The sequence below is a fragment of the Pelodiscus sinensis genome, chromosome 24, assembly GCF_052426305.1.
Source record: "Pelodiscus sinensis isolate ZL-2025 chromosome 24, ASM5242630v1, whole genome shotgun sequence".
Classification (NCBI taxonomy): Eukaryota; Metazoa; Chordata; order Testudines; family Trionychidae; genus Pelodiscus; species Pelodiscus sinensis.
Window position 1 is genome coordinate 11,054,670 of NC_143075.1, and position 24,780 is coordinate 11,079,449.

The 24,780-nt window shown below is 57.1% G+C and overlaps 1 protein-coding gene across 4 annotated transcripts in view; it reads right to left on the bottom strand.

The window, feature by feature from the left end:
• Positions 1–24,780, bottom strand: part of AGRN (agrin) — a 263,261-nt gene that overhangs the window by 123,121 nt on the left and 115,360 nt on the right. For 3 of the 4 annotated variants that reach the window (XM_089773045.1, XM_089773046.1, XM_075906396.2), the window contains one exon: positions 4,162–4,209. In XM_089773045.1, coding sequence (XP_089629171.1) covers positions 4,162–4,209 — 48 coding nt within the window. Of the gene's footprint in view, positions 1–4,161; positions 4,210–6,918; positions 8,210–24,780 lie in introns of those variants that run through there. The other variant, XM_089773047.1, reaches the window with a different exon arrangement.

Sequence of the window (24,780 nt, forward strand, 5' to 3'; positions counted from 1 at the left end):
TTGCCAGTACATTTTTTGGCAGCAGGCTGACCAGCTGCCCGGCTCAGTCCTGGCTCATGCTGGGTCCAGGAAATACCCCCACTGTGGCTCTGCATTTAAAGTGTATTAGGAGCCAGGCAGGCAGGCAGCCTGGCTCAGTTCTGGCTTGCGCTGGGTCCAGGAGCTCAGCTCCCCCAGACAGGGGCTGCTGCCACCCCACGCTGCTGCCTCTTTATCAGAGGCAGCAGCACAGGGTGACTCACAGCCGGTCCATGAGGGGAGCTGGATTTTAAACTGACTCCCCTCACTGACCAGCTCCCACCTGGCACTCTGCGCTGCTGCCCCACCCCCCGGGGACTATAGAATAGCCGACTAACCAATAAGAATTCATGAAGTTACTTGACTAGTCAATTATCCGATATTTAACATCCCTACTAGCAAGTTGTAAGACAACTGAGGATGGGAGGGGGATAAAAGGTTTAAGGCTACTAATGGAAGAGGTGCCCACAATTAAAAAGCTATAGGTAGACAAATACGACCATGTGGCCAAGTTACAGTCCAGGTGTGGGTCTAGCTCCACTCTTTTACAGCTCCCACCTCCACAGTACCTGAGCGCTCTCCCCTCCCCTAACCCAACCAACCACTTAACCGGAGTTGGAGGCCAGATACAGCCTAGGGGACTCTGCAAATAAGAGCCCTGTCCCTGTCCTGCAAAGATCTGTGCACCTGCTTTCCTTGCACAATCCCTTGGAAGTCGACGGCCCACGTCTGCATTTAAAAGTGATGCCCACGCCCACATGTCTTCGCAGGACCAGGACCTATTACAGATGCAGGTGACGGGCGATTGACACTACCAGTTTTGCTGATGCAGTCCTGTACAGACAGGGCGGAGGAGTTGGTCTTGTAAAGAAATCTGCACCCCTCTCTCCGAAGTGCCTCACAAGCAGTGGAGGCATCCCGGATTTTTAATCATATGCACTTGAAACGTTTCAGGCTAGCAGAGAGGACCCCCTTTAGGCACACGCGTAAGCCTTGTGCATTTCCACCTCCTGACGGGGACTCTGTGGAATGTGTCAGCTGGATGGGTTTGGTTATTAATATTTCAGAGCCCTGAGATGGGAGATACACCTACGTTCCTTTTTATTTTTGAATTGTATGTCTTCTTTGGGCCAATTATAGATTAATGACATTTTATCTGGCATCTGTTTCTCCCCCATCTTTCTCCCCACCCGCACCCTGAGAGAGAGAGAGAGAGAAACTAACATGCTATAATCGGCTGCGTTTTCAGATGGGGTTATCTGTGCATTCAACCAGTGAAACATAGATGAGGTGACGGAACAGAATGTAGGCAGAAAATGAGGGGTATTTTTTCTATCAGGGAAATTAACATTGGGCTCTGGGGAAGGGGGATTCCACTGAGGCAGCATGAGACCATGAGGCTGGGAGGGTTAAAATAAAGGGACAGTGAAGCGTCCAGGAACAGAAAATCTTCTGACTCCCTCAGGGATACAAATAACCCCAAGGAAGGGGAGAGAATTCGGGTCCACATTTCTAAGCATCCAGCTGGCTCACTGTCAAGAAAGACATTTACGACCGTGGCAGTAAAAGGCACCCAATGCCCAGCTGCAAAGAAGTTTCTATTCTGCCTCTGATGCCAGGAGGGTACTCAAAGTGCTATGCCAGCTGCAGTCAGAGCCTGACAGATAATGTGCAGGGTCAGTACAGCAGTACCGGCAAAACGCTCAAAGACTAAACTTCCCCAGTTGCCCCAAGACCTGGTCTGTGTAATCTAAGAGGTGGCTTTACCAACCAAGTTAAGGAACCGTGCAAACCTTCACCCTAGTCTTAACTGCTCCTCTGGCTCCTCCTTTCTGGACTGTTCAGCCCACAACCTATGTCCCTTCTCTCTCCAAAAGCACCTCCCACCTCTTATATGAAGAACAGGCAATGAGCCATCTGCCTCAGTGAGTTTGCAGAACCCACTTAACCCTTCCCTAATTTCAGGGAAACACTGCCAGCCTGTTACCCTGCTTACAGGGGGGCCACGGAGCCAAGGTTTGTGGGCACAGTGGCAGGGTAGCCTAGGGGCAGGAGTGAAGCTTGAACAGCTGCTACCCATGCTGTGGTTAAGCACAAGTCTTCAGTCTCTGGGCCTTTTGCCAGCAAAGATTGAGAAAAAAGGATTTTGTAAATAAATAGCTCTGATTATTCTGCTTCTCAGGTTGTTCCTCTCCAAAGCCTCCCAAACTTGTGAGCTTAATATGCACTGAGACAAAAGGAACCATGAGGGAGAGAACTGCTCCCCCATTCCACCCACACGCTAACCCGTCACCACCTTGAAAAGGGGCTTTCCCTGGCCAAACTGCCTGGAACTGAGCTCCATATGCCCAGGGCACCCCTGCCAGTGCCTCCCACCTGTCTGCAAACCAGCCATTCAGCTCATTGTTTGAATTTCCCAACCCAGTACCAACGCCCAGTGCAAAAAGCCCTGCCAATACCCAAGGCACCTTGGGGACAATGGCATTATGGCCACAGAATTAGTCACCATTACTTTTCCCCACTTTCAGGGGTGGGCAGACATTGGCCTGAGGGCTGCATCTCGGTTTGGAAATTGTATGGCGAGCAGAAGTAGGCTGGGAGACCCTTGGGTATGTTGTGGGGGAGAACTCTATAAGCAGGGCTCAATAATCTATTGAATCTACTCGCCCATGGCTAGTAGATTTCAGCCCGGCGCCCCGTTTACCGGTGGCATGCTCATGTGCAATGCAGCTCTTGCGCATGAGCAGTGCGGGGCTGGCGAGCAGCTTTCGCCGCGGTTCATCAAGCCCTGTCTATAGGAATGTTACTGAGGTGGAGGCAGGGGACGCTATGGGATGTAGCACTGGGGAGGCGGGAGGAAACTTTACAGGTACATTCCTGGGACCAATGTTCCTTTGAATTTTTCTCATCCAGGCGCAGAATAAATTTTGTTATGAACACCAAGGTGTGTGCAGTTGTGCACCGCTAGTAGAAACACAGGCTGCCGGCTCTCTGCTAATCATCTGGGCAGCATTTGAATCTCTCTTGGGCAGCTGCCCAAGCACTCAGCTTGCACCTGTGGTTCTCAACTGGTGTCCATGGAACACTGGTGGTCCATGGTGACCTTTTCGGTGGTCCACAGGAACACTGTCCAAAGACACACGGCGTGAGCAGGCGCTGCCATTAGACTGTTTTACGCCTTTCTGTCTGCTCTTTTTTATCATGTCTCAAAAAGGAGGTGGTCCACGAAAATATTTTGATTGGCCTGGTGGTCCGTGGACTGACACGAGTTGAGAACCACTGGCTTACACGGATCACTGCCTGGGACTCCGCCAGCAATGACTCCACGGCAACCATACCAGACACCACCACAGGCAGGAGCACTCTAGCTGGGCTGCGTGTGACCGTTGGGTGATTTTGAGGCTCTTGAAGGTTGGGCTGTAGGAGACCGGGAGGGGATTGGGCACCCTGCTGCTGGGAGGAGGGGGGCGGGACTGCCACGTAAGGGCGGGACTCCGATCCCGGAAACAGCGTGGTGAATCACACCTGTGCAGCATGGCGCTGCATACTGGAGGATGGTGAAATTGTGAGCTGCAGGTGGACCTGCTCCCCAGCAGAAGTTTCAAAAACCGGATAAAAAAAAAGTCCACCAGGCTGGATGTGGCCCCCAGGGTGCAGTTTGCCCACCCCTGTCCTTGAAGACCAGCAAGGCCCCGCGCCAGTGGCCGCTCCATCCCAGCAGGTGACATGGCCTCGCGGGGGAGTTCTGCAAGCAGAGCTAGCACAGGGGGAAAAGATCTGCCCGCTGCAGGTCTAGGCGGGTTGGGCCCTTCTTCCCAGGAAGCGGTGGCTGAGAAAAGGAGCCACAGGGTGCTGTGCCTTTCCCGGGGCGAGAGCAGACAAAGCCACTCTGATGCTTCCTAAGCAGGCAGAGAAACGGCAGGAGAGGGAGTGGGGGAGCAGCCCAGCCTGCTCTGGCTATAAGAGGGAAGGGGGGGAACATGCACATCTGAACCATGAGTCAGGCTGAGAAACAGAGCCCTGGGGCAGGAAGGCACTTCTGCAGCAGGCGACTGGAGGAAGCAGAAGAGGCTCAAGTAATTTGCTATTAAGTGCGTCCCAAGTGCAGAAAAATCAAGCGCGAGGAAGCCAGCCCGTACTTACCATCCTGCGGCATGGGCAGCGGCGAGGGGAAGTAGTTCCCGGGCTTGTCTGGAAAGAAACAAACACAGGGGAGATCAGCGACTCCTCCAGCCCTGGCACAATCCTCCCCCGCCCCACTGCACAGAGCACGGCCCGGCCTGCGCTTGGAGGAGGGTAGTAAACACTCCTCCAGGGCCTGTCGCCCAAGGTTCTCAAAACTTAACCCCCCCCCCCCCGGATGGAGGCCCAGAGGGGCGAAGTGACTGCCTCAGCTGACAGAGCAGGCCGGCTGTAATCGGGAGGAGAACCCTTTGCCGTGGCAACGGTGGACCCCAGACTTTTTCATGAGGGCTCATTCGGCTTCGGACCGGCTGATTCGGAGAGTTCCCTGCAGAGCCAACCCTCTGCCTGGCAGTGCCGGGGGCATGGCGGCCGGGGGCATGTCAAACCTGGCTCCAGCAAAGCCTTCCCTGTCCTGGTAGGTGAGTTCTGGTTGCCCGGGGCAATTCTGGGTCACTTTGTCCAGGCCATGCTGAATTACCTCTCTCACCCCAGAGCCTCCCACACCTCCAATTCATCAAGGCATTCCAGTTGATCCGGGACACTATGCTGAGTGCAACAGCCTCTCGTGCAAGGGGAGGCGTGGCAGGGGTGGGGGATAACAATAGGACAAATGGACAGCCTGGGCCACAGGGAAATGCAAGATGCAGGCCCCGGGACTGAAAGGAGCTCGGGCCTGGAGGATGGGACAGAATCCATCACAAACCCGCCTCTGAAAATACCTCAGAGCCTGATGGATGGACGGAGGCGGCTGCTCCCTTTACCCCCTCAGACTCCACAGAAAGCCCCTTCGCCTCCAGCTCCCAAATGAGGGTGGAGCGCCCTAGTTACCCCCAACTTGAGGAAGTGACTTGCCCAAGGTCAAAAAGCAAGACTAAGGCAGAGGCAGAAATGGACCCAGGTCTCCTGAGGGCCAGTCCACTGTGGGAGCCACTAGCCCATTCTTCCAGAAACACTGTCTGGCCCCTGCTCCGTACAACGCTGCGTTTTAGCTGCTGTTCACAGTGCTCTCCAGGCAGTCAGGTGGGAGGACGCAGCCTTTCCAGATGCCTGTGATTTGATTTCCTAGCCAGCCACCCTCCCCATCTCCTACGCTGGAGGCCCAGAGGGGTTTCCTGGCAAAGGGTATGGCAGAGCAACGTTTCCTCCGAAGGTTTCTGGGGAAAGCTGAGGCCTGATGGATTTCTCCTCCCTCTGCTATGTAACCAAGCCTGAGGAGATACCGGCAGGGGGTTAGACACCTGTGCTGGGAGATGCTCTGCATGCACATGGCAGAATGATGGAGCGGCCTGTAGGTACCACTAATCCAGACTCTGGTGCCAGTCGTTACCTCAGCAGCTTGCTCCCCACAGCCAGTAGGAGCAGCTTCCAGGGGAGGCCTATGCCTCCTTGCTCTCCCACCAACTCCTGCTGACCACTCGAGGCACAGGAGGGGAGAGAGGGTGGGCCCTGGGGCCGCTGGCCAGCGGGCAGTGAGATGCACAGCCCACCCCAATGACATGCCCAGACCAGCAGGGGGTGATGGGGAGCCGGGGATTATGGCTACGTCTAGACTACATCCCTCTGTCGGCAGAGGGATGTAAATGAAGCACTTCGAAAGTGCAAATGAAGCGGAGATTTAAATATCCCGTGCTTCATTTGCATAATCACGTCATGGCGCTCTTTCAAAAAAGCGCTATTTCGAAATTGAAACCAGTCTAGACGCAGTTCTTTCAAAAACGGGGCACTTCAAAAGAACCGTGTCTAGACTGCGGTTTCAATTTCGAAATAGCGCTTTTTCGAAAGAGCGCCATTACATGATCATGCAAATGAAGCACGGGCAGGAGCGGCCCTAGACGAGCTGCTGGCAACTGGCACACTAGGTGAAACATGCAATCAGCGCGCGATCGGTGTCCCCGCCTCCAAAGCCCTCAACGGCCGTTTATCTTGGTGCCCTAGGCGACCGCCTAGTTTGCCTGTATTGAAGGGATATTTAAATCCCAGCTTCATTTGCGCTTTCGAAGTGCTTCATTTACATCCCTCTGCCGACAGAGGGATGTAGTCTAGACACGCCCTAAGTGTCTTGCCCAAGGCCAGCCAGGGGCAGAGGACGTCGTGTGGTGTAGAGCTCACAGAAGCTCTTGGCTCCCAGCCCTGTGCTCAGGCCACACCTCCCTTCACACGCAGAACCGCAATCACTGTAGCGAGAGTTTCTCTGACACTGGTCTGTTGGGACGAGGCGGGAGGAAACGCAGCCCCGCCCCTGCAAGGGGACAGCACGGGCCACGCCACACTCCGGTTCTCACCTCCAGCAGCTCACATGGGCTCAGGCAGCTGCTCGGGGAACCGAGCGAGCGAGGGGCCGGCACTGAAAAGGCGGGAGGATCCCAGCCCTCAATCACCCCCACCCCCACTCCAGCCCTGGGCAGAGAACGGGCCTGGGGGGTGGGGTAGGGGATCAAAGAGCAGCAGGACAGAGCCAGTGACAGACCAGTCAAGGAAGGGATGGAGAGGGAGGGGCAGGCACTGGCTCAGCTTGGGGACACTGACTAGCACGGAGGAAGAGAGGGCAGCTCCCAGGCGAGGAAGGGGAATCCCAGCCCGTGGCACACAGTGGCTCTTGGGATCTGGGTTCAGCCTGGGAGGGAGCCCAAACCAGGCTGTCTGGATTTAAAGCCCCTCCCTCCCCTCTCCCTTCCTCCTCCCGCCATAGGTCATTGGGTGGCCGGGGTCACCTACAGTTGTTGAGGAAGAGCAGCACAGCAAACCCCAGGGTCGAGGTGGCCAGGAGGATGAGGCAGATGTTGCAGGGGATCATGAAATAGCGCACCACCAGGGAGACCTTGTGCTGGTATATCCGGTCCCGCTCCAAGGAGCCGGGCGCGATGGGGTACTGGCAGGCCGTCATGCTGCTGCCAGCAGGGGCCCCGTCGGACAGGGGCACATCCAGAGCAGAGGATGCAGCAGGGGGGCAGGATACCCCTCGTCCTCTTCTGCAGCTGCAGGGAGCTACGTCTTCCCAGGGATTCCCATCCTCCGGCCGGCGCGGGCTCGGCTCACAGGCAGCAGGAAGAGTTTCCAGCCGCGCACTCCATCTCTACGGCCTCCGCGGCGCCACAGGTGTTAGGACCCAGGGCCTGACCAAGAGCCCAAGAGGCCAGTCAGGAAAAATTCAGGATAGACTCTCCTCGTCTCAGCTTCCCAGATCCTCTTGGAGCCAGAGGGTGCAGGGGAGGACCTGAGGCGCCACATGAACAAAGCCAACCGCTCCCCCAGCGAGCGCCCAGCCTCTGAGCCCCAACCCAGCAGGGGCTGGCACGGGGGGGGGAGGAGTGAAGGGAAGAAGTTCCAACGGGCAGTGACGCCTCACTGGGCCCCCTGGCCAGCAGCAGGAGCTCCGGTTCCAGAGAGGAGGAGAACTGGTCACAGACACGCCAGCAGCACACCTCCGGAAAGGAGAAAGGGGCCTTTTTCAGGGGAGGCGTGGCTGCTCCCCAGGCACGTGGCTGCCCGACGAGTGCCCAAGTTCAGACGCCAGGTGGGTCTCGCGTCTGGGATGCAGGGCTTCTTTGGTCCAGGTGTCGGACTGTAAATCCCCCCACGCTTCCGTCTCAGCCCCCCGGCTGAGGCCCGACGGCCACGCACAAGTGGTTCAGCTACCAGTTTGCCCACAACCCAGCCCAGGGCTGCTCTCCTGCCACGCTTCCCTCTTCAAAGGGCTGGCAAAGTCCATGCCCGCTCAGCTCCGGCATCCTAGAGAGCCGCTGGCAAGCCGCTCTCCTCTTCCGTCTCTGCGGTGGCCAGCTCCTCTGCACCCCTCCACCGCTCCTCTGATCTGGGACTTCGGCCACAGGCAGGTGCTTCGTGTCTCCTACCCGCACCACCTGCTCTCACAGCCTGCGTGCAGCGACCCAGCACCACCACCGCGCCAGCTGGGATGGGCCAGCTCCCCTCCTCACACCGCTCGGACATGCCAGTCCTGCCCGGAGAGATCCTGATTCCTCGCTGAGCCAGGCATCAAAGGACGCACCCACGGACAAGAAGCAAGCCACCGGCAGCCACAGCCTGGAGGGGTGGGTGGGAAGCTGCGGGGCTTCGAGACCTAATTCCAGAGCCCGGGGCTCGCTCTCGCTCTCAGCTGAAGGTTTGTGCCGCCCCAAACAAAAAGCATCTGTGCTGTTACCTCGTGCTGCACACCCCCAACTTCTCTCCGCTGTCCGCGCCGAGCCGGGGTGGTGGGTGAGGAGGGCCAGTGACCCCAGCAGGGGGAGGCTGGGAGCGGGTTATTGTTCCGTGCCCCTCTCCGTCCGAGGCGTTGCATTGATCGCACACACCCCCATTCCCGTTCCTCAGAGCAAGCTTGCGGGGGGCAGCGGGACTTCCCTGGGAGAGCTCGTCTCTTCAAGGCACCGGCAAGCCGCCACCAAGCAGGAGCAGAGGAAGGAAAGCAGCCCCGGGCACTTGGCTGCAGGACCAGCCAGCTCGCCAGCCCCAGCCGCCAGCCAGCGAGGAGAGAGGCGACTCGAACAAAGGCGAGGAGGCTTGGGGGAATTCTCTGCCCTGGCTCCTCGGGGGAGTTCTTCGCAGGCGAGAGCACAAAGGGAAACAGGGAGGAGGCACTTTGCACCTCGGCTAGGCGGCGGCTGGGAGCCACAGCCACCTGTGCGCAGCTCCACGCTCCTCCGAGACGGGGGCTGAGACGGGATCCACCAACTGACCCGGAGCTGCTGGGATATTCCGCTCACTTCTGTCCCTCCTCCGGAGAGCATGAAAAAACCCTCCCCCGTCAGCTTTCCATTCAAGCACTAAAGAGGTTGAGAGGGGCGGAGACTGCACTGTCAAAACTCATTATGCTTCCCCCCCCCGCAGCCTGCTCCTGCCCTCTTTGCCCCCCTCCCGCTGGAGGGGCAGGGGGAATGGGAAACCTCCCCCGCCGTGTGGGGAGGGGCGAGGCCCCGCTCTTCCCGCTCACCCCTCCCCACCCCCACCCCTTGTGGCCTGAGACCCCGGAGGAGGGAAGCTTTGGAGACTCAAGAGCATTTGCCGACCAGACTGTCGCGCCCCGCGAGGGTTCACACGGTATAAAAAGCACCGGCCCCTTTGGGCCCCAGCGAGGGAGATTTATGCCACAGGACAATGCTACCCGCCCGGGCTTGAACGCCCAGCCAGACGAGCGCTGAGGAATTCAGAGCCCAGTGAAAGCCAATGAGAGGCTCCTGCGGCTGCCAGCACTCTTGGCAACAGGCCCACGACACGCTGGGGTTTGTAAAGAAAGAGGCTCAAGTCAAGTGGGTGAGCGGCTCCCCCAGTAGGGGGCGCACAGGTTCCATGGGTCGAGAGGAGACCTGAGCGCCAGGGGGGCCCTGGCAGGGAATTTCTACCTGGCATGGTGGATTGGGAGGGGGCAGTAGGAGAGAGAGGGACGCCGGACCGGCCAGGGGGCATCCCGAGCTAATGAGCCACTGGGGCGCCTCCCTGTAGCCACCGCCCCGTGGCAGGATGCTGACAGGAAGGTGGCCTGGACTGGGTGTCAGCCCCAAGGCAAATCCTGCTGCATTAGGCACAGGGAAATTGCCCGGGGATGAGCCAGGCTTTGGGCCACAGTGGAGTCGGGACCAAGGGCAAGGTGCCCTCGGCGAAGGGCCAGAGCTGGGAGCAGAAGGGGAAAAAAGGGAGTTCCCAGGAGCAAGATGGTCCTAGCATTGGCCAAGTCCCTCTGAAGGTGTCAGAAAAACGATGCAAGTCAGTTGCAGTGGGTGCAAGCCGACATCCACCGAAGCCAACGAACTGACTCCAGTTGACTGGACCCTTCGCTGGGCACGCGGTGCCGGTCACGTCCAGCGCCGGAAAGCCGCAGTGCCACCTCGCGGGTATTAGGCACCCTCTGTCCAAGGAGGCTGCCGCTGCCATTGGTACCACATAGCCAGAGCGCTGGGACCTGCCACTGTTACTTCCAGCCCACAAAGCTTCTCGCCAAGCTGAAAGCTCCTGGGGGCTCGGAGGGGTGCGGGGCATTGCCCCCCCAGCAGGGAAGGCTCCCCTGGCTCAGGTGCCAGGCACTGCCCTGGTGCTCCGCCGGTGCGGCGGGAAGCGTTCCACACTTCAGGCTCCACGCAGGGAGCGAGACAGAGCTACCCCCCACCAGGCCGGCAATTGCCGTCTGCCAGTCCCAGATCCCATGCTGATTGCGCTGAGCGGGGGCTCGGGGCGGGGGGTGCTTCTTGCAGATACAAAGCGGGGGGAGGGGGTAGGAGGAAGAGCGGCTGTTGTCAGACATGGAGGCCTCTGGCAAAGCTGGCTTCTGAAATATGTTCCGGCTTCTCCGGCTTGATGCGCTTTACATCAGGCAGCTGTCGCAGCCAAGGAAACCAAAGAGCTTCTCTGCAGCTGCCAGCCCGTGCCATGGCCCCGCCAGGCCCGACGAAGGAGCATCGCTGCTGCCCCAGCTGAGACTCCCACGACTCCACGCCAGATCTCCAGCCAGAAAGCCGGGCTATTTTCAGTGGCGCAGCCTTGGCAGAGCCCGGGAAGGAGAGGGCACCGAAGCCCCACGCTTCCTCTGCGGAGATGCCTGGCTAGTTACTCCACCAGAACATCAGTCTCCCCGAAGAGAGGCAGCATGGCCCCTTCCATCTCCAGCCTCCTGCTCCCAGTCTATCCTGGCTGAGGGCTGCCCCTGTCGTGTGCAAAGTGGAGCAGGTGCCAACCTCTCCAGCCCTGAGGTGTCCTAGGCCCAGCCCAAGGCAGGGATCGATCCGGCTGACTCAGCACACGCTGGGCACCAATCCCAGCAGCCCCCAGGGCCAAGGGAACATGCCAAGGACCCAGCAGAGCTTGGGGCAGGCAGCCCCTGGTAACGAGGTGTGAGAGAAGGGAGAACCAGCCCTCTCCCTACGCAGAGCAGCAGCCAAGAGCATGCTCCCAAAGGAGGCAGGGCATACAGGGGGTGTCTGTGCCCCCAAGAGCCTACCCCACCCCCACTCACTCTGCGGAGCATCATGGGAGCCTTTGCCACCGTGCGGTGAATGCCTCTCCCCTGCTCTCAGGTACATGTGCTGCTGGCCTGAGAGAATGACTGGGGGGAAAGACAAGTCCAGCACCCTGCCTGTCCCAATTAGGGACGTGAAGGACAAGTCAACTAGTCGTTTCCTCCCACCTTGCTGCCTCTATCAGAAAGAGGCAGCAGGGGGAGAGAGAAGAGGGGGTACTTCAAAGCAGCAGCGCCGCATGGAGCCTGGGGTCAGTCCCTAGTTGACCCTGGACTCCACGCGACGCTTTCGTCTTTGAAGTGTAGCAACAGTCCTAGGGCCGTTGCTACACTTCAAAGGCAGAGGCGCCCAATCGACTAATCGAATAGTCGATGCAAAATACATCGACTCTTCGATTAGTCACTTACTTGGTACTTAACGTCCTTACTCCCAATCCCTCCCCCCACTCCCAGCCCACTGGTTTATCAGGTGTTCCTAGTGCAGTAAGTCTCAGCCCAGCTCAGATTGGGAATCTTTGGGGGAGGGGGGGGGTGTCTCAGGGACCCAAGCTCTCCTCAAAGAAAGAGAATAAGCTGGTAGTTAAAACACCCCAGGTTCCTGGGTCCTCCCCCCTAGCCCTGCTCCCAGCTCCTGCTATAGCTTGAGGCAAGTCCAACCTCTGCAAAGTGCAGGGAGAACTGACTTTCCCTGCTGCCCAGGTGGGTGGCACGGCCGGGCTGGGCACATTACACCTGTGAGAGCTCAGGTGGAAGGGGCAAAGGAGTGCAGCCTATTGTTCCGGGATTCAAGAAGCAATCACCACCACCTGTCACACCACCACTGCTGGGCTATCTCCCGTGCTACCCGCACATCAGTAAGCAGGACTACATGGCAGCAGAGATGCACCGTTTGCGCTGCAAGCCAGGCCCCTAGCATAGCCCTCTTCACCTGTTTCCATATGCACAGCAGGTCTCACGCATTCCTCTGTCTGCCAGGATTTCCCCAAGGGCCCTTTCAAGGGGCCACTTTTGGGGCAGAACCACCCCCCTTCAGAGCCACAGGAGCTCCCCAATCCCAGCACAGCAAGCTCAGCCCTTCCTCCTTCTGGCGGAGGATGAATTAATGCAGTTGACAGGAGGCAGGGTCTGGCGGAGACCTTACAAACCAAGCCCCAACCTGCTCTACGGAGTCATTACACAGCCTGGCCCGTTTTGTGTATGTGCCGGGGCTCCCCTCTGTGTACTGGCCACAAGTCTACTCCTCAGATCCCCGTCGCTCTGGGCTGGTCACCCTCCCCTTTGCTGCTGTCCCACATCCAGAGGTGGCTGCATCTCTGCACTGTTACACAGATCCAGCCATTCACAAACTACAGGATCCTTCTGTAGCAAGCGGGAGCACTCCAGGAAAAGCTCTCTCCCTGCCCTCGCCCTCTGTTGGTCTTCCCCAGAACCTGCACTTGGAGTTTTCCGTTTGGCTCTCTTCAAGCTGGTGATGGCAGGGATGGGGGAAAAGAAATTAAAGAGGGGAAAAAACCTCACAAACAGGGAATATAGCTTGGGAATATCCTGAGCTGTTAACTGAGGCTACGTCTACACTGCACAGTTATTTCGGAAAATGCTACTCTGGAATAGTTATTCCTAAATAGCTTTTTTCGAAATAGAAGCTCTACTCTGCAGGAAAGACTCAAAGGCTGCATTTAGATTGGCATGATTTTCTGGAAATGCTTTTAACAGAAAAGTTTTCCATTAAAAGCATTTTTGGAACAGAGTGTCTAGATTGGCACGGACGCTTTTCTGCAAAAGCACTTTTTGTGGAAAAGCGTCCGTGCCAATCTAGACGCACTTTTCTGCATAAAAGCCCCGATCACCATTTTCGCGATCGGGGCTTTTTTGCGGAAAACAAATCTCAGCTGTCTACACTGGCCCTTTTGCGCAAAAGGGACTTTTGCCTGAACGGGAGCAGAATAGTATTTCCACAAGAAGCACTGATTTCTTACAGTAGGAAGTCAGTGCTTTTGTGGAAATTCAAGCGGCCAGTGTAGACAGCTGGCAAGTTTTTCCGGAAAAGCAGCTGATTTTCCGGAAAAACTGGCCAGTCTAGACACAGCCAAAATGAGTCCGAGGCAGGCTTCCCTAACAGAGACATGCTAGCTCTGTTTAAAGACCTCAGAGGAATAACTTAGAATGGCTCTGGTGAGGGGCTATTTTGAAATAGCAGAAGTGGAGCGTCTACACACGCCGTATTTCGAAATTGCTATTTTGGAATAGGCATTATTCTTCATAGAATGAGCTTTACAGAAGTCGGAATAAGCCGGCCGTTATTTTGAAATAACGGAATTGCCGTGTAGACGTGCGCCTCATCATTTCGGAATAATGGCCGTTGTTCCGAAATAACTTTGCTGTGTAGACACAGCCTTAGGGTCTTGCCGCAGATAGAGTCAGGGAGAGCCTGCCAGGCCTTTCCAATCTCCGAACAGCGGTCTGCAGCGGAGGGACACGGTTGGGAGCTTAGCACAACGCATGGAGAACTGGCTCCATCCGGCTGGGTGTGGGCTGAAAACAACCATCCCTTCCTTGCGACACACACATACTCCTAATGTCACACAGGGTGGCCCTTCTAGAGCAGCTGCAGGAAGGATCTGAGACAGCCACCGCCAGGCCTGTTTGCAGGGACCATTGCACGCCCCTGGGAGAGGACGCTGGGGGATTACGGGGACTCGGAACCACTGTCCCGTCACTGTCACCTCCTGACATGCTGCCCCGCTCCCCCAGCTGCACAGCCAGCCGAGAGCGAGCGATCCCACCCACGGCTCCTGCTCTGCTGCCAGCCAGGATGGGGGTCCCGGAAGGAGCTGCAGGGCAGCTTGGCAGAGGTAGGCCAGCCAGCACCACTAGGAGCCAGCTGCCTGCAGGGGATTTGCCCACCAGAGGCCCCGGTGTGGCTGGGGGCTATTTAGAAGGGAGGAAGCAAGAGGTCAAGAGGACACACGAGGGGCCTGCTAGGAGACACTCGCCTCTCCCCCACAATACAAAGGCCCTGACAGATGCCAAGGTTCCCAGGTCAGTGGAGGGTCAGCCAGGCACCCACATGGGACCGCTGCAGATTAAGAGGGGCGGGGAGAGGGGTGGGCGGCTCTGCCCCAGCCCTCAGGACATGTGCAACAGGCCCGGCGAGAGGCAGGGAGGGAAGAGCCGAAGGGGTATTTCAGCCACCGAACACCCACAATTTCAGGGGGCAGAACCTAAGGAGAAGAGGCCAGGATGAAAGGTCCTAAAAGGGTAACCCAAGGGGGAGCAACATTCCCTGCCCCCTTGCCATTCTTACACTGCATCATCCCAGGCTAATCTTACAAAGCTGCCGATCACTGTGATATCCAGCCACCTCCCCATCCCCAGTCCCACAGCACCCATCCCCATGGTATCCAGCCACCTGTCTCACATGCCCCCTCATCTCCAAGCCCCACAGCGCCCATCGCTGTGGTATCCAGACACCTACATTACATCCTCCTAACCCCCACAGCGCCCATCCCCATGGTATCCAGCATCTGTCACTCATGTCCTGTGCCAAGTGACCTTCCCTGCCTGGGCTTCCCCCCCCGTCCCTCCTACCAGCTCACAGAATCCCACTGCCTCTCGCTCCCACCCACTGCTGCATGTGCCCTGGGGGAACTCAACCTCCCCCCCCCCCCCGCCCGAAGTGAGGTGACGGCAGGTCCAGTCTAATGCCCTCAGGCACAGCTGCCACCGGTTCATTATGCAGAAAACAGCAGCTTTGGCTCCCCACCCAGCTTTCTAGACCTGAGTGTTTAATGCATTAAGGCCTCTGTGTGGTCACCGGCCATTTTAAAGTGCAGCGCCGCTAATGGCTTTATTTCTAAGCACTCCCAGCCAGGACTGAACAGCTGCTGCCAATGGGTCAGAAGGGGGAGGGGGGGCTGCTGGAACAGCCACATGTGTTTTAGGGGGGCTTTATCTCCCTGCTCCTGTAACCCAGGGCTGTGCCAGGACCCCTGAATCTCCCCTAGTTCTGCGATGGCCACCGCTGTATCCTAGGGCCTAGGCGAGATGTCCACAGCCAGCCACCAAGCTCTTCAGCCCACACCAGCCTGTGGGGTGGGGAAGTGTTGACCGCCTGCTTCTGGCTCCCAGCTCTCGGGCCGGCTCTCTGATACCAGCAGCCCCAAGGCAGGGTGATGGCAGGAAGCGACGGACAACTCGACACTGATATTCTCACTGGCCTGGTCAAGGAATCATGGGGGCTGTCTGGAGCCCTGTGTGCGGTCAGGCAGGGAGAGCCCCCATTCCCAGGGGGAGCCCCCAGCCTGCATGGGGAGAGGCAGAACAGTGGTTTTAAGGCAGGGGTGAGGAACCTTTTTGGGGGTGGGGGCCACTGACTCACAAAATAAAATCAGTCGTGGGCCGCACAAAAATGAGAAGCAAACTAACCCCCCCCCCAAAAAAAAACCCAAACCTTCACTGACATGGCCCCCAACTGAGAAGCCCCCACATTCCCCTCACACACCAGAGCCTAGAGGGGCTCAGGCTAGTAGATTCTGTGAGACCTGCTAGGCCAAAAATGAGGGGTTCCATGTGTCAGAGGGGGCTGCTGGGAACCAGGCTGGGGGTGAGGGGTCTGGGCAATAGGGACTGAAGGAGTGGGCTGGGGGTGCGGGATCTGGGGGATGCTGGTGTGGGGTCCCCAATTCTGGGGGTGGGGAGCCCCGAGCCTCGGGGGCCGAATCCAGGCAAGCCCTCCCCACCCGGTTTTAAGGCCACCCCTGGCCAGAGTGAAGTGGCTTTCACAGCAGCAGATGGACGCACCCGCATGGGCTCCTCTGCCGGGCTGGACTCGGGGAGGAGAGGGAGCCTCACAGGGCGGCAATGGCTGTGGTACAAGACAAGATCAATGGCCTGGGCTGGTGTCAATCTCCCCTCCGGTCCTGCAGAAAGTGGCGGCGCCAGAGCCCAAAGCCGCTGGCCCCCTCCCGCTGCCTGGCCGTGCGCTCTCCAATCCGGTTTGGCAGCTGCTTACCGAGTATTTGACAGCGCCCCCGTGGCTGCGGCACCACATGCAGCATCCTCTGGGGAATCTGCTTAAAGAGTTAATGGCACCCCCCCTATTCGTACACTCCCCCCTTCTACAGGCTAATTACCAGCATTAGGAAGAAAAGGGGGGAGGGTGTGGAGACTGTGGGGAGGGTTAATTATTTCATTTAACACTTGGCAGGACCCAGCTTGCTTCCCACTGAGAAGCACCTGGAAGCAAAGAGAGTGGAAAACCTAGGACTGGGGTAGGGAGAAGTGAGTGTGGGCTGGGGAGGGGGGCCGAGCCCTGGAAAGTCAAGCTGGTGTGCATGCTGGGAGCAGCACGGGAGTGCTAATGAAGGCGTCTCCTAATTAACAGCCACGCCAGGGGGGCTCAGCAAGAGGCTGCTCCTGAGACCAGGGGAGTTTCCTGCTTGATGACTTCTCTGCTCATATGGTCACACTGAAGCCATGGGGCGGAGGGGAGGGGGTCTCGTCCCCTCGCAGGTCTTAGGCAGGAACACAAGGAGAGCTCAGCTTGTTTGCTGCCTGCCGGGTCGATCCAGGGCACGAGCAAGAAGGTGGCACCTTTGCTGGGCCAGCGGCACCGCTCAAGCACTGGCGGTTCCTGTGGAGGGGAGATACTAGTATCACAGCCAGAGCAGCTGCTTCCCCTCGCCCATTCTGATGGGAGACCGGGGGAGGCCCGGGGCTCTACGAGCCACAGAACTTGGCCCACACAAGCTGCAGCGCCACGGGGCTGCATCAGACTCTCCTTCCGCACCTTTTGAGAGCTCCAGGGAGTCTAAATTACAAAGTGGCCCCTTAAACCCGAGCCCCAGGTATGGGTGTGTGTGTGTGTGTGTGTGTGTGTGTGTGTGTGTGTGTGTGTGTGTGTGTGTGTGTGTGTGTGTGTGTGTGTGTGTGTGTGTGTGTGTGTGTGTGTGTGAGAGCCCCAGGTATGGGGTGTGTGTGTGTGTAGACCCTCAGTCCCAAAGACCCACCAAGCTCGGGTCACACAGGCCGCCAAGCAGCCATTGGATAGCGACCAAACTTTCCCATCACCCCCTCTGGCTCGTGGAGTTATTCAGACTCCATGAGCCCTGTGTGTCCTGGTGACCTTAAAGCCAAAGATGTGGCTGAAAAGCACCGAGAGGAGAGAGGCATTTTACCACCTGCCACTCCAAACTCAAGATGGGTCAGAACCAGAGCAGGTGTGATGTCCTCAAAACTAGGGATGTTAAAATGCAAGTAAGGGGGTAACCATGGAGCCGCTGACAATCTCAGCAGTTACATGCACCTACAGCATGAAGTGGCAGTCGGCTCCCCAGAAGCCGGTGTGCTCTGGAAGCCAGCTTTTAAGCCATCTCCCCCCGTGCACCGGCTCCCATCTGCCGGCCCCGCTTCTGGGGAGCTGGCTGCCACTGCTGCACTGCTACCTCTAATACAGAGGCAGCAGCTGGCTCCCCTCCCCGGGAGCCAGATTTTAAGCTGCCACCCCACGCTGCTGCCTCTGATTGTATGCAACTCTGAACTGGTTGACTTGTTTAAACAGTTATGCCTTTACATCCCTACTCAAAACTATGGACTAATTCTGACCCAGAGGCAGATGCTGCAGAGGAAGCCAGCACCCATCAGCCCTGATTGCATGGCCCCCCTGGTTTTCAAGGAGTATGGGAAGTCAGACCTGCACACCCCTTGGTGACCACGCTAAGATAGAGTCGTGGCACAGGGTATATAAAACATCAACGAGTTCACAGACATAGGTCCAGGGCTTCCACCCCAGAGGTGGTCCAGCCAGCCCGCGCACAGGAGGGGTCTGGAAAAAAAACTTCCGCAGCCACAAGTTTCAGCCCCCCAGTGCAAGTTCCCCTTCTGCTGCATCACGTCCTTTCCAGGGCCGGGAAGCCGCCAGCCACAGAGCACGTACGTGTTGCCGACGCACAGGGAGAAAGACCCCTTCTTGCCGACAGATGTTGCCGCACGCAAACAGCGCGGAGCTGACATCTGTTCCGCCGCAGATGCAGCAGAGAATTGGATTTTACGATTTTTTTTCAATGATTTAATTGGCAATTACTTAAATGTGGGGTTTACACAGGGAAACTGACACCCAGAAATAAGCGCGTCAGGCTGCAGCCTGAGAACAGTCCCAGAGAGGAAACGCCAAGCAAGTGGCACATGGCTCTGCCAATGGATTGCAGCCCTGTGCGGTGGCACCTCCCACTGGGTCAGCCCCGGGGAACCTGTCCACGCAGCAAGCCGTTACAGTGGGGAAGTGTCTCCGAGACAGGGGTCAATAGTCTTGCTGGGCCCCTGGCCAAATTGGAGGGGGCACTGTGTGCCCAAAACGGGCAGGAACTCAGGCAGAAGAGGTGGGGCTGGGGGCAGCCAGCCCTCAATGCTACCAGGAGCGCACTGCGATGCTCCCCCCACCCGCCAACCCTCAGAGCCACCCACAGCACGTCGCATGAGGTTCCAACGGTGTTTAAAGGGCCCAGGACTCCAGCCGCTGTCACTCCTGCAGTAGCGGTGGCAGCCAGAAGCCCCTTTTGAATCACCAGGCCCAGGGGCAACTGCCCTCTTTCTCCAGCCGCACCCCCCACCCCATGTCAGTGGGCCTGCCCCTGGAGCTAGCTGGTCTCCTTTCTCTCCTGGCCAAAGCTGGAGTTCAGCTAGACAGACAAAGTAGCTTCGCACAAAGCTCACGCTGAGGCCAACGTTGTGTCTGTATGGGCACAAACACAGGCCTGTGCTTTGGTTCGCTTTTGCAGACTAAGGGATCTTACCTTGTAGGACCCTCGCGGCCAGGATATTGACCTAGGAGTTCAGTTTTTCAAAAGCCTCCGCACAGCTACCGACTCCTAAGCCTAAGATAGAGATCCAGACTATTGCTTAGGTGGCCTTTCTATAGACGTCTTGGAACCATCCTTTGCCATTTCTCTCTTCTATAGGAAACGGACTTGATACCAGCACTTGGAATAAAGAATTAGCTCAGGAAAGGAGAAACAATAAAAGGACAAGGGGATAGTCAATAAATTTGACAGGTAGCAAAGTCATAGCTGCTACAAGGAAAGCTAAACCTCACATACAGCAGAGTTAGCCTGTGGGACTCACTGCCACAAGGTATAATGGAGACCAAGAGCTAGCAGCATTCAGAGAAAGCCTAGGACTTTACATGAGAATAGGCTGAGTTTTAAAATGTTTTATAGCCGCAGCTTTGAAAGGGTTACAAACAAACACTGTTCCCTGTAAGCTCAGTGCTTGGGTGGCCACCCAGGAGAGAGTCCAGTGCCACCCAGTTGATTAGCAGAGTGCCTACAGCCAGCTGCATGTGTTTCTACTGGTGGTGCACATCCACACATGCCTTGGTGCACATCATAAAATTTATTCTGCACATGAATGGAAAAATTAGAGGGAACACTGGTTACAAACCCTCCCTCCCCCCCTTATTTTTTTTAGCAAAAAGCTACCTCTAACTATGGTGGGTGAGGAAGAAATAGAATCTGGCCCCCCAAAATACCAGATCTGCCTTTCTGGCCAGAGTTTTTTCTTCTGAAGCATCTAGACAGAGGCTGTTGGACTGCAGAGATTCTTGATCTAACCCAATCCAGTGTTTCTATGGGAGAAGTCAAACCTATAAAAAGATCACATTATTTTCTATGTTCAAGGGGGTCAGGGGAGGGGGAGATTCCTACACAACTTCAGTCCTTTGCAAGGGGCTCCCACTGGATTTATCCCTATACAATACTCACCATTGTCAACCCCAAGCATTTTAAAAAAAAAAAGTCCGGCTCCGCCCTGCTTGCAAGCCATGAGACCGTAAAAGCTAATTATGGATGGGATCTCTCTATTTACTGATTCTGGGTCTGGGCCTTGTAAGAGCCACGTAGTCGCGCTTTTCTCTGCTATCACATGAGCTAGGAACTCACAGTCCTTTTCCCTGAGAGCTGAGAGTCCCGTGCGACTCCACACGTTGGAGCTTTGTAGGACAACACAGTAGGACCACAAGGGCTATCCGGCTTCCCTGCATGGCCTATCCCCCCTCCAACACACACACCGTAGCCGTTCTAGATTAGGAATTTGTGGCATCCTCTACAGCAGCCCAAGAAAAAAAGAAAAATCCCTTTTTCCTCGCCCCAGCGTGCTGCCCAGCATGAAAATGTAACATGCGGAATGCTCCACAGCTCACAAACAGCCATTCAGCTTCAGAGCTTCACCTTCTCCTGTGATGTAACAGCACCATCTGCTGATCTCTCAGGCTATGGCTACACTGCCCTTTTTTTTTGGCAAAAGATTTCGGGGAATCTTTCGATTCTTTTTGCGGAAGAGGTTTTGCCAATTCAAAGACCCACGTAGATGGGGCCATTTGTCAGAAAAAAACGCCTTTCACAAGATCCCTTATTCCTCAAAAATCGAAGTTTACAGGATCTTGCGAAAGGGTTTCCGACAAATGGCCCCGTCTGCACAGGGCTTTTTAGCGGCAAAACCCCTTCTGCAAAAAGAATCGGAAGATATGCAAATGAGAGCGCGATTTGCATATCCTCTTCTGCAAAAAAAAAAGGGGGGGGGGGAGGAGGCAGTGTAGCCATAGCCTCAGACACATGCTCCAGGCTTCCGGCTAGAAGGCTACGGGGACTGGTGTTGGGACAGAGATGTGACCACTTCCATGGCCATTGTGGGGGGTAGAGCTCCAACCCACCAGCTCCCAGAACACCTGCTCTCCTGCCCCTGGAGCTAAAGTGGCCTCTCTCTTAGCTGAGAGTGAATCTTCCAAGGATTTAGCCTGTTTCCGTTCACAGAGCCATCCAGCTTTGCCATCAGGGACTTACTCCAACAAATTTCCTCCTCCAGCTGGTCTGTGAGCAGTTCTGCTAACTAGCCACAGTCCATGCAGGCTGCCTGGATTTCTGGATGTTCCCCAAACAGGTGACTGTAGTGGCAGGTCTTTACCTAAGTACCCTTCCCAGCATGGTGCAGGACAGCAGCTGCTCAGACTCTACTTCCCTCAGTTGGCCGCCCGCCCTGCTGCACTAAGGGAGCATCTACACTTGAATTGCTGCAGCAGCACTGATACAACACTGCAGGTGTGCTTCAGTGTAGATTGGGGGGGGAGTCAACAGCATCCACAGGCTCCCCAGCAAGGTGTGGGGGGGGTGGCTCCGTGCACCTGGAAGAGGCGAGGCCTCAGGGGGAAGGGGCAGGGTGGGGGCAGCCAGCCATCCGCTCCAGTGGCGATATAAAGGGCCTGGGGCTCCAATCGCTGCCACAGTAGCAGCAACGGCCGCTGGGAACCCCAGGCCCCTTTGATGTGCCAGGGCCTGGGGTAACTGCCCCCCCCCCATGCCTTCCCCTGTCAGTGGGTCTGGCGTAGACACTCTCTCCTTCACTGCAGTGGAAGGGTGATGGGCAGCAGGATGGAACAGAGCAGGCTGCTAGCTCACTCCAGTTTCTGCAGCCAGGGTGAGGGAGCAACCCCTGCTGCTGCCCTGTCTCCAGGCTCACGGTCACGCCACTCGGGGGAGAGGTGGAGTGGGAGCAGGGCGGCAGAGGGGTGGGTGGGCCTGCGATGTGGAAGGCTGCCCCATTCCCTAGGCAATGGAGGGGGCTTGCCCTAGGCCCCAGGCCCCCCATAATTCATCAGCCTTGCTGCTGCCTGCCAGAACATCGCAAACGGCTGGAGTGGGATGTAGGGTTGCCAGATGGTTTCAACCAAAATACCGGACGCACTTGCCATGACATCACAATCTCCACGACATCTGATTTAGAAAATACCGGCCATTTCTATTTTCTCCATTCGTTTCCCGAACAGAAAGCTCAAATACTGGACTGTCTGGTTCAAAACCGGACCCTGGCAACCCTCGTGGGAGGCCACCCGCTGCTGAGGGAGGGATGGGAAACGAAGAAGGGGTCCCTGAGCCTTCAGAGGCAGGCAGGACAAACACATCAGGCCACGTACACTGGATGGAGAGCAAGGGAGGGGGCGGTCGGGAAACGCCCCTTTCCAAAATGATGCTGTAGTGCCCACAGCGCAGCCAACTCTTCCCAACCAGCCCAGAGGCCCAGGGGCTGAGCCCACCTCAAACTAGGTGCAGTGCAGGTGAGGGGAAAGAGGAGAGCAGGAAATTCCCACCAGCCAAGGCAGAGACGCCCAAACCTGGCAGCATCCCAAGGGCAGGAGTCCCTGCCAGCCTTGTCCAGCGCGGCGAGGAGAGGGCAGGATGTGCACCCACTCAGGGGCAGGCTTGCAGGTTGTTAGCTGGAGCCTGGCAAGGAGAAGACCCGGCCTGAGAGGGGAAAATGTCTGCCAGGCTGGCTCTTAGTAACACTCCCCAGCAGCTGAAGACTAGTGTGCGCTGTGCCCCCCAGGGTCGCACGCTTCACGAGGCAGGACTTCCATGAAGCCGTCACTGCTCCCACAGAGCCCTACCCTTCATTCAGACTGTCATGGCAGGCTGGCTGCGTTCAAAGGCCTGTCCTCCTCCCCTCACCCCAGAGCTCTGGTACCCCACCCCCGCCCCTCACTCTCTCCTTCTGCTCTCTCTGGAAATCAGGCAGCAGGGGACAACCCAGCAAACACAAACTTGGAGTCCCTGTCTCTGCTACTGACAGTACGTCATTTGGGTAAGTCCCTTCACCTCCGTTCCTCAGTTTCCCCAGCTGTCCAGCAAGGATTATCTTGCTACTAGAAGGCTTCATCTATCAATTTACACAGCAGCTTCTGCAGTTAGAGGATCACAAAGACTTTCCAGAGGGATCCCTGCAGAAGCAGCTCTTCCTACGCCCCCAAGAGCGTCACACACCCCAGCCAGGAGCTCTGGGGAAGGGAAGGAGAGGAGGGCTGGGCCCATGATGCAGTGAAGGGCCCAGACCTGCGGGAGCAGGCAAAGGGGCAGCTTGCAAAGCACCCCACACTAAGGAGCGTACATGGCGTCAAGGAGGGGAACAGCGCCCCAGCTAAGCACCTGGCACGCTGCAGGGCTTCTCATACGCTCAGGATTAAGGCTGTACCAGCCGCTAGTTGCCCACACAGGAATTCAGCCCCGGGCTCCCAGCCAAGAGGAGCGCGGTGCAGCCTTTCAAATGGAGCCGCTCCTGGCTGCTGGTTTTCGAGCCTTGTTGTTAACGGCTTCCCATAACCGGGACTCACCACAAGAGCCGGTGTGGGGCCGCCTCGTGGCAGTGCTCCGAGCCAGGAGTTACCCCGCTCACGGCCTTCAGGGAGGGAGAAAAGGGACACAAGAGATTCTTTCATCCAGAAATAACCCCTCCTAACCAGCTGCAGCCTCTCTGCTTGGCACAAGGATGCCAGCAACTTTTCAGACATCTGTGGGGGGGGGGCTCTGGCACCCTCATCCAAGCTGCTTTGGGGCTGGTGGGCAGGTACGGCCAAGGGGTGACTCTGGTGCTCTGACACAAGGCAGGAAAGACTCTAATGGCCTCCCCTACATGTGGGTAATGCAGTGGCATAGTGAGTTTAGGGGTAGGGGTCAAGGGTGGAAAGCTAGTAGCATTGAGTCCCAAAATAAGAGACATCACCTGCCTAGCAGTGGGAATGCTGGAGAGGACCTGGCCAGCTTCCAGGGGACAGAAGTTGAGGTTTACATTTGCCTGGGTGCGCACAACTTCAATGGGCACACGCGTGTGCGTGCACACAGAACGGTCAGGCACAGATTCGCTAGCATGTCCATGGCATGACCTCCCACCCCCTTCCCTGCTGCAGCAATGTTGCCTGGGTCCATGGAAGTGAGGGAGCAGTGGGAGAGCTGCAGAGAGGAAGATGGAAATAAACAGGCTGCCACGCAGAGGGTGGGGCTGCTCAGCTAGGAACACGCCCCTGGCATATTTGTTATTTGTTTGGTCTCCCTGGCGGCAGGACTTTCCGTTTCTAGGGACCCCGTTTGCCCTCTCCGCCAGCAGGGCTGCCTGCTCTGGCCTCTCCTGAGCTGCATTACCAGCTGGGCACAGCCCCCCAGGGGGCAGAGAGGAAATTCCCTAATTTTCCTGTCCTCCCCCACTTTCCACTGTCATCAAAAAGTCAAATAACTTTGGAGCCGCTCAGTCCTGGATTTCCGAGCTGGGGGCATGGCTGCTTGAGGGATGATGGCCAGAAGCGAGATGGAAGCAGCTCTCGGGATGACCAGAGTGCAAAAAACTCAGCAGGGATGGAGAAAGTGTGGAGCAGGGCATGGTGGAGGGCTTGAAATCGAGGCTTGAGCCCCTCAAGCAGACACTACCCAAAGAATTAAACAAGGCCTCCCTGCATGCACACACAGCCGCTGCGCAAATAGTTCTGCTCAAGAGATCAGTTCGTTCCTCCCTTTCCCGGACCCTCCTTCCCTGGAACACAGTCAGAGGCCAGGCCTCAGCCAGGCCACCTCTGAACAGGGCCAGGATCCCGCTAGGAGTACGGGAAAAGCACAGACGTGGTGCACCTGGAATTAGCTGCTCCGCTAGCACAAAACGCACTGGGCAAGTGGAGAAAAGTGCTGCCTTTTGTCTGGTGGGGAAGGCTCTGTCCAGCGTGATCACCTACCCGGATCACGCAGAGGCCCATGCATGATTCATGGAGCCCCAGCCAAGAACAGGCGAGCTAGTACCGGAACCCAGCC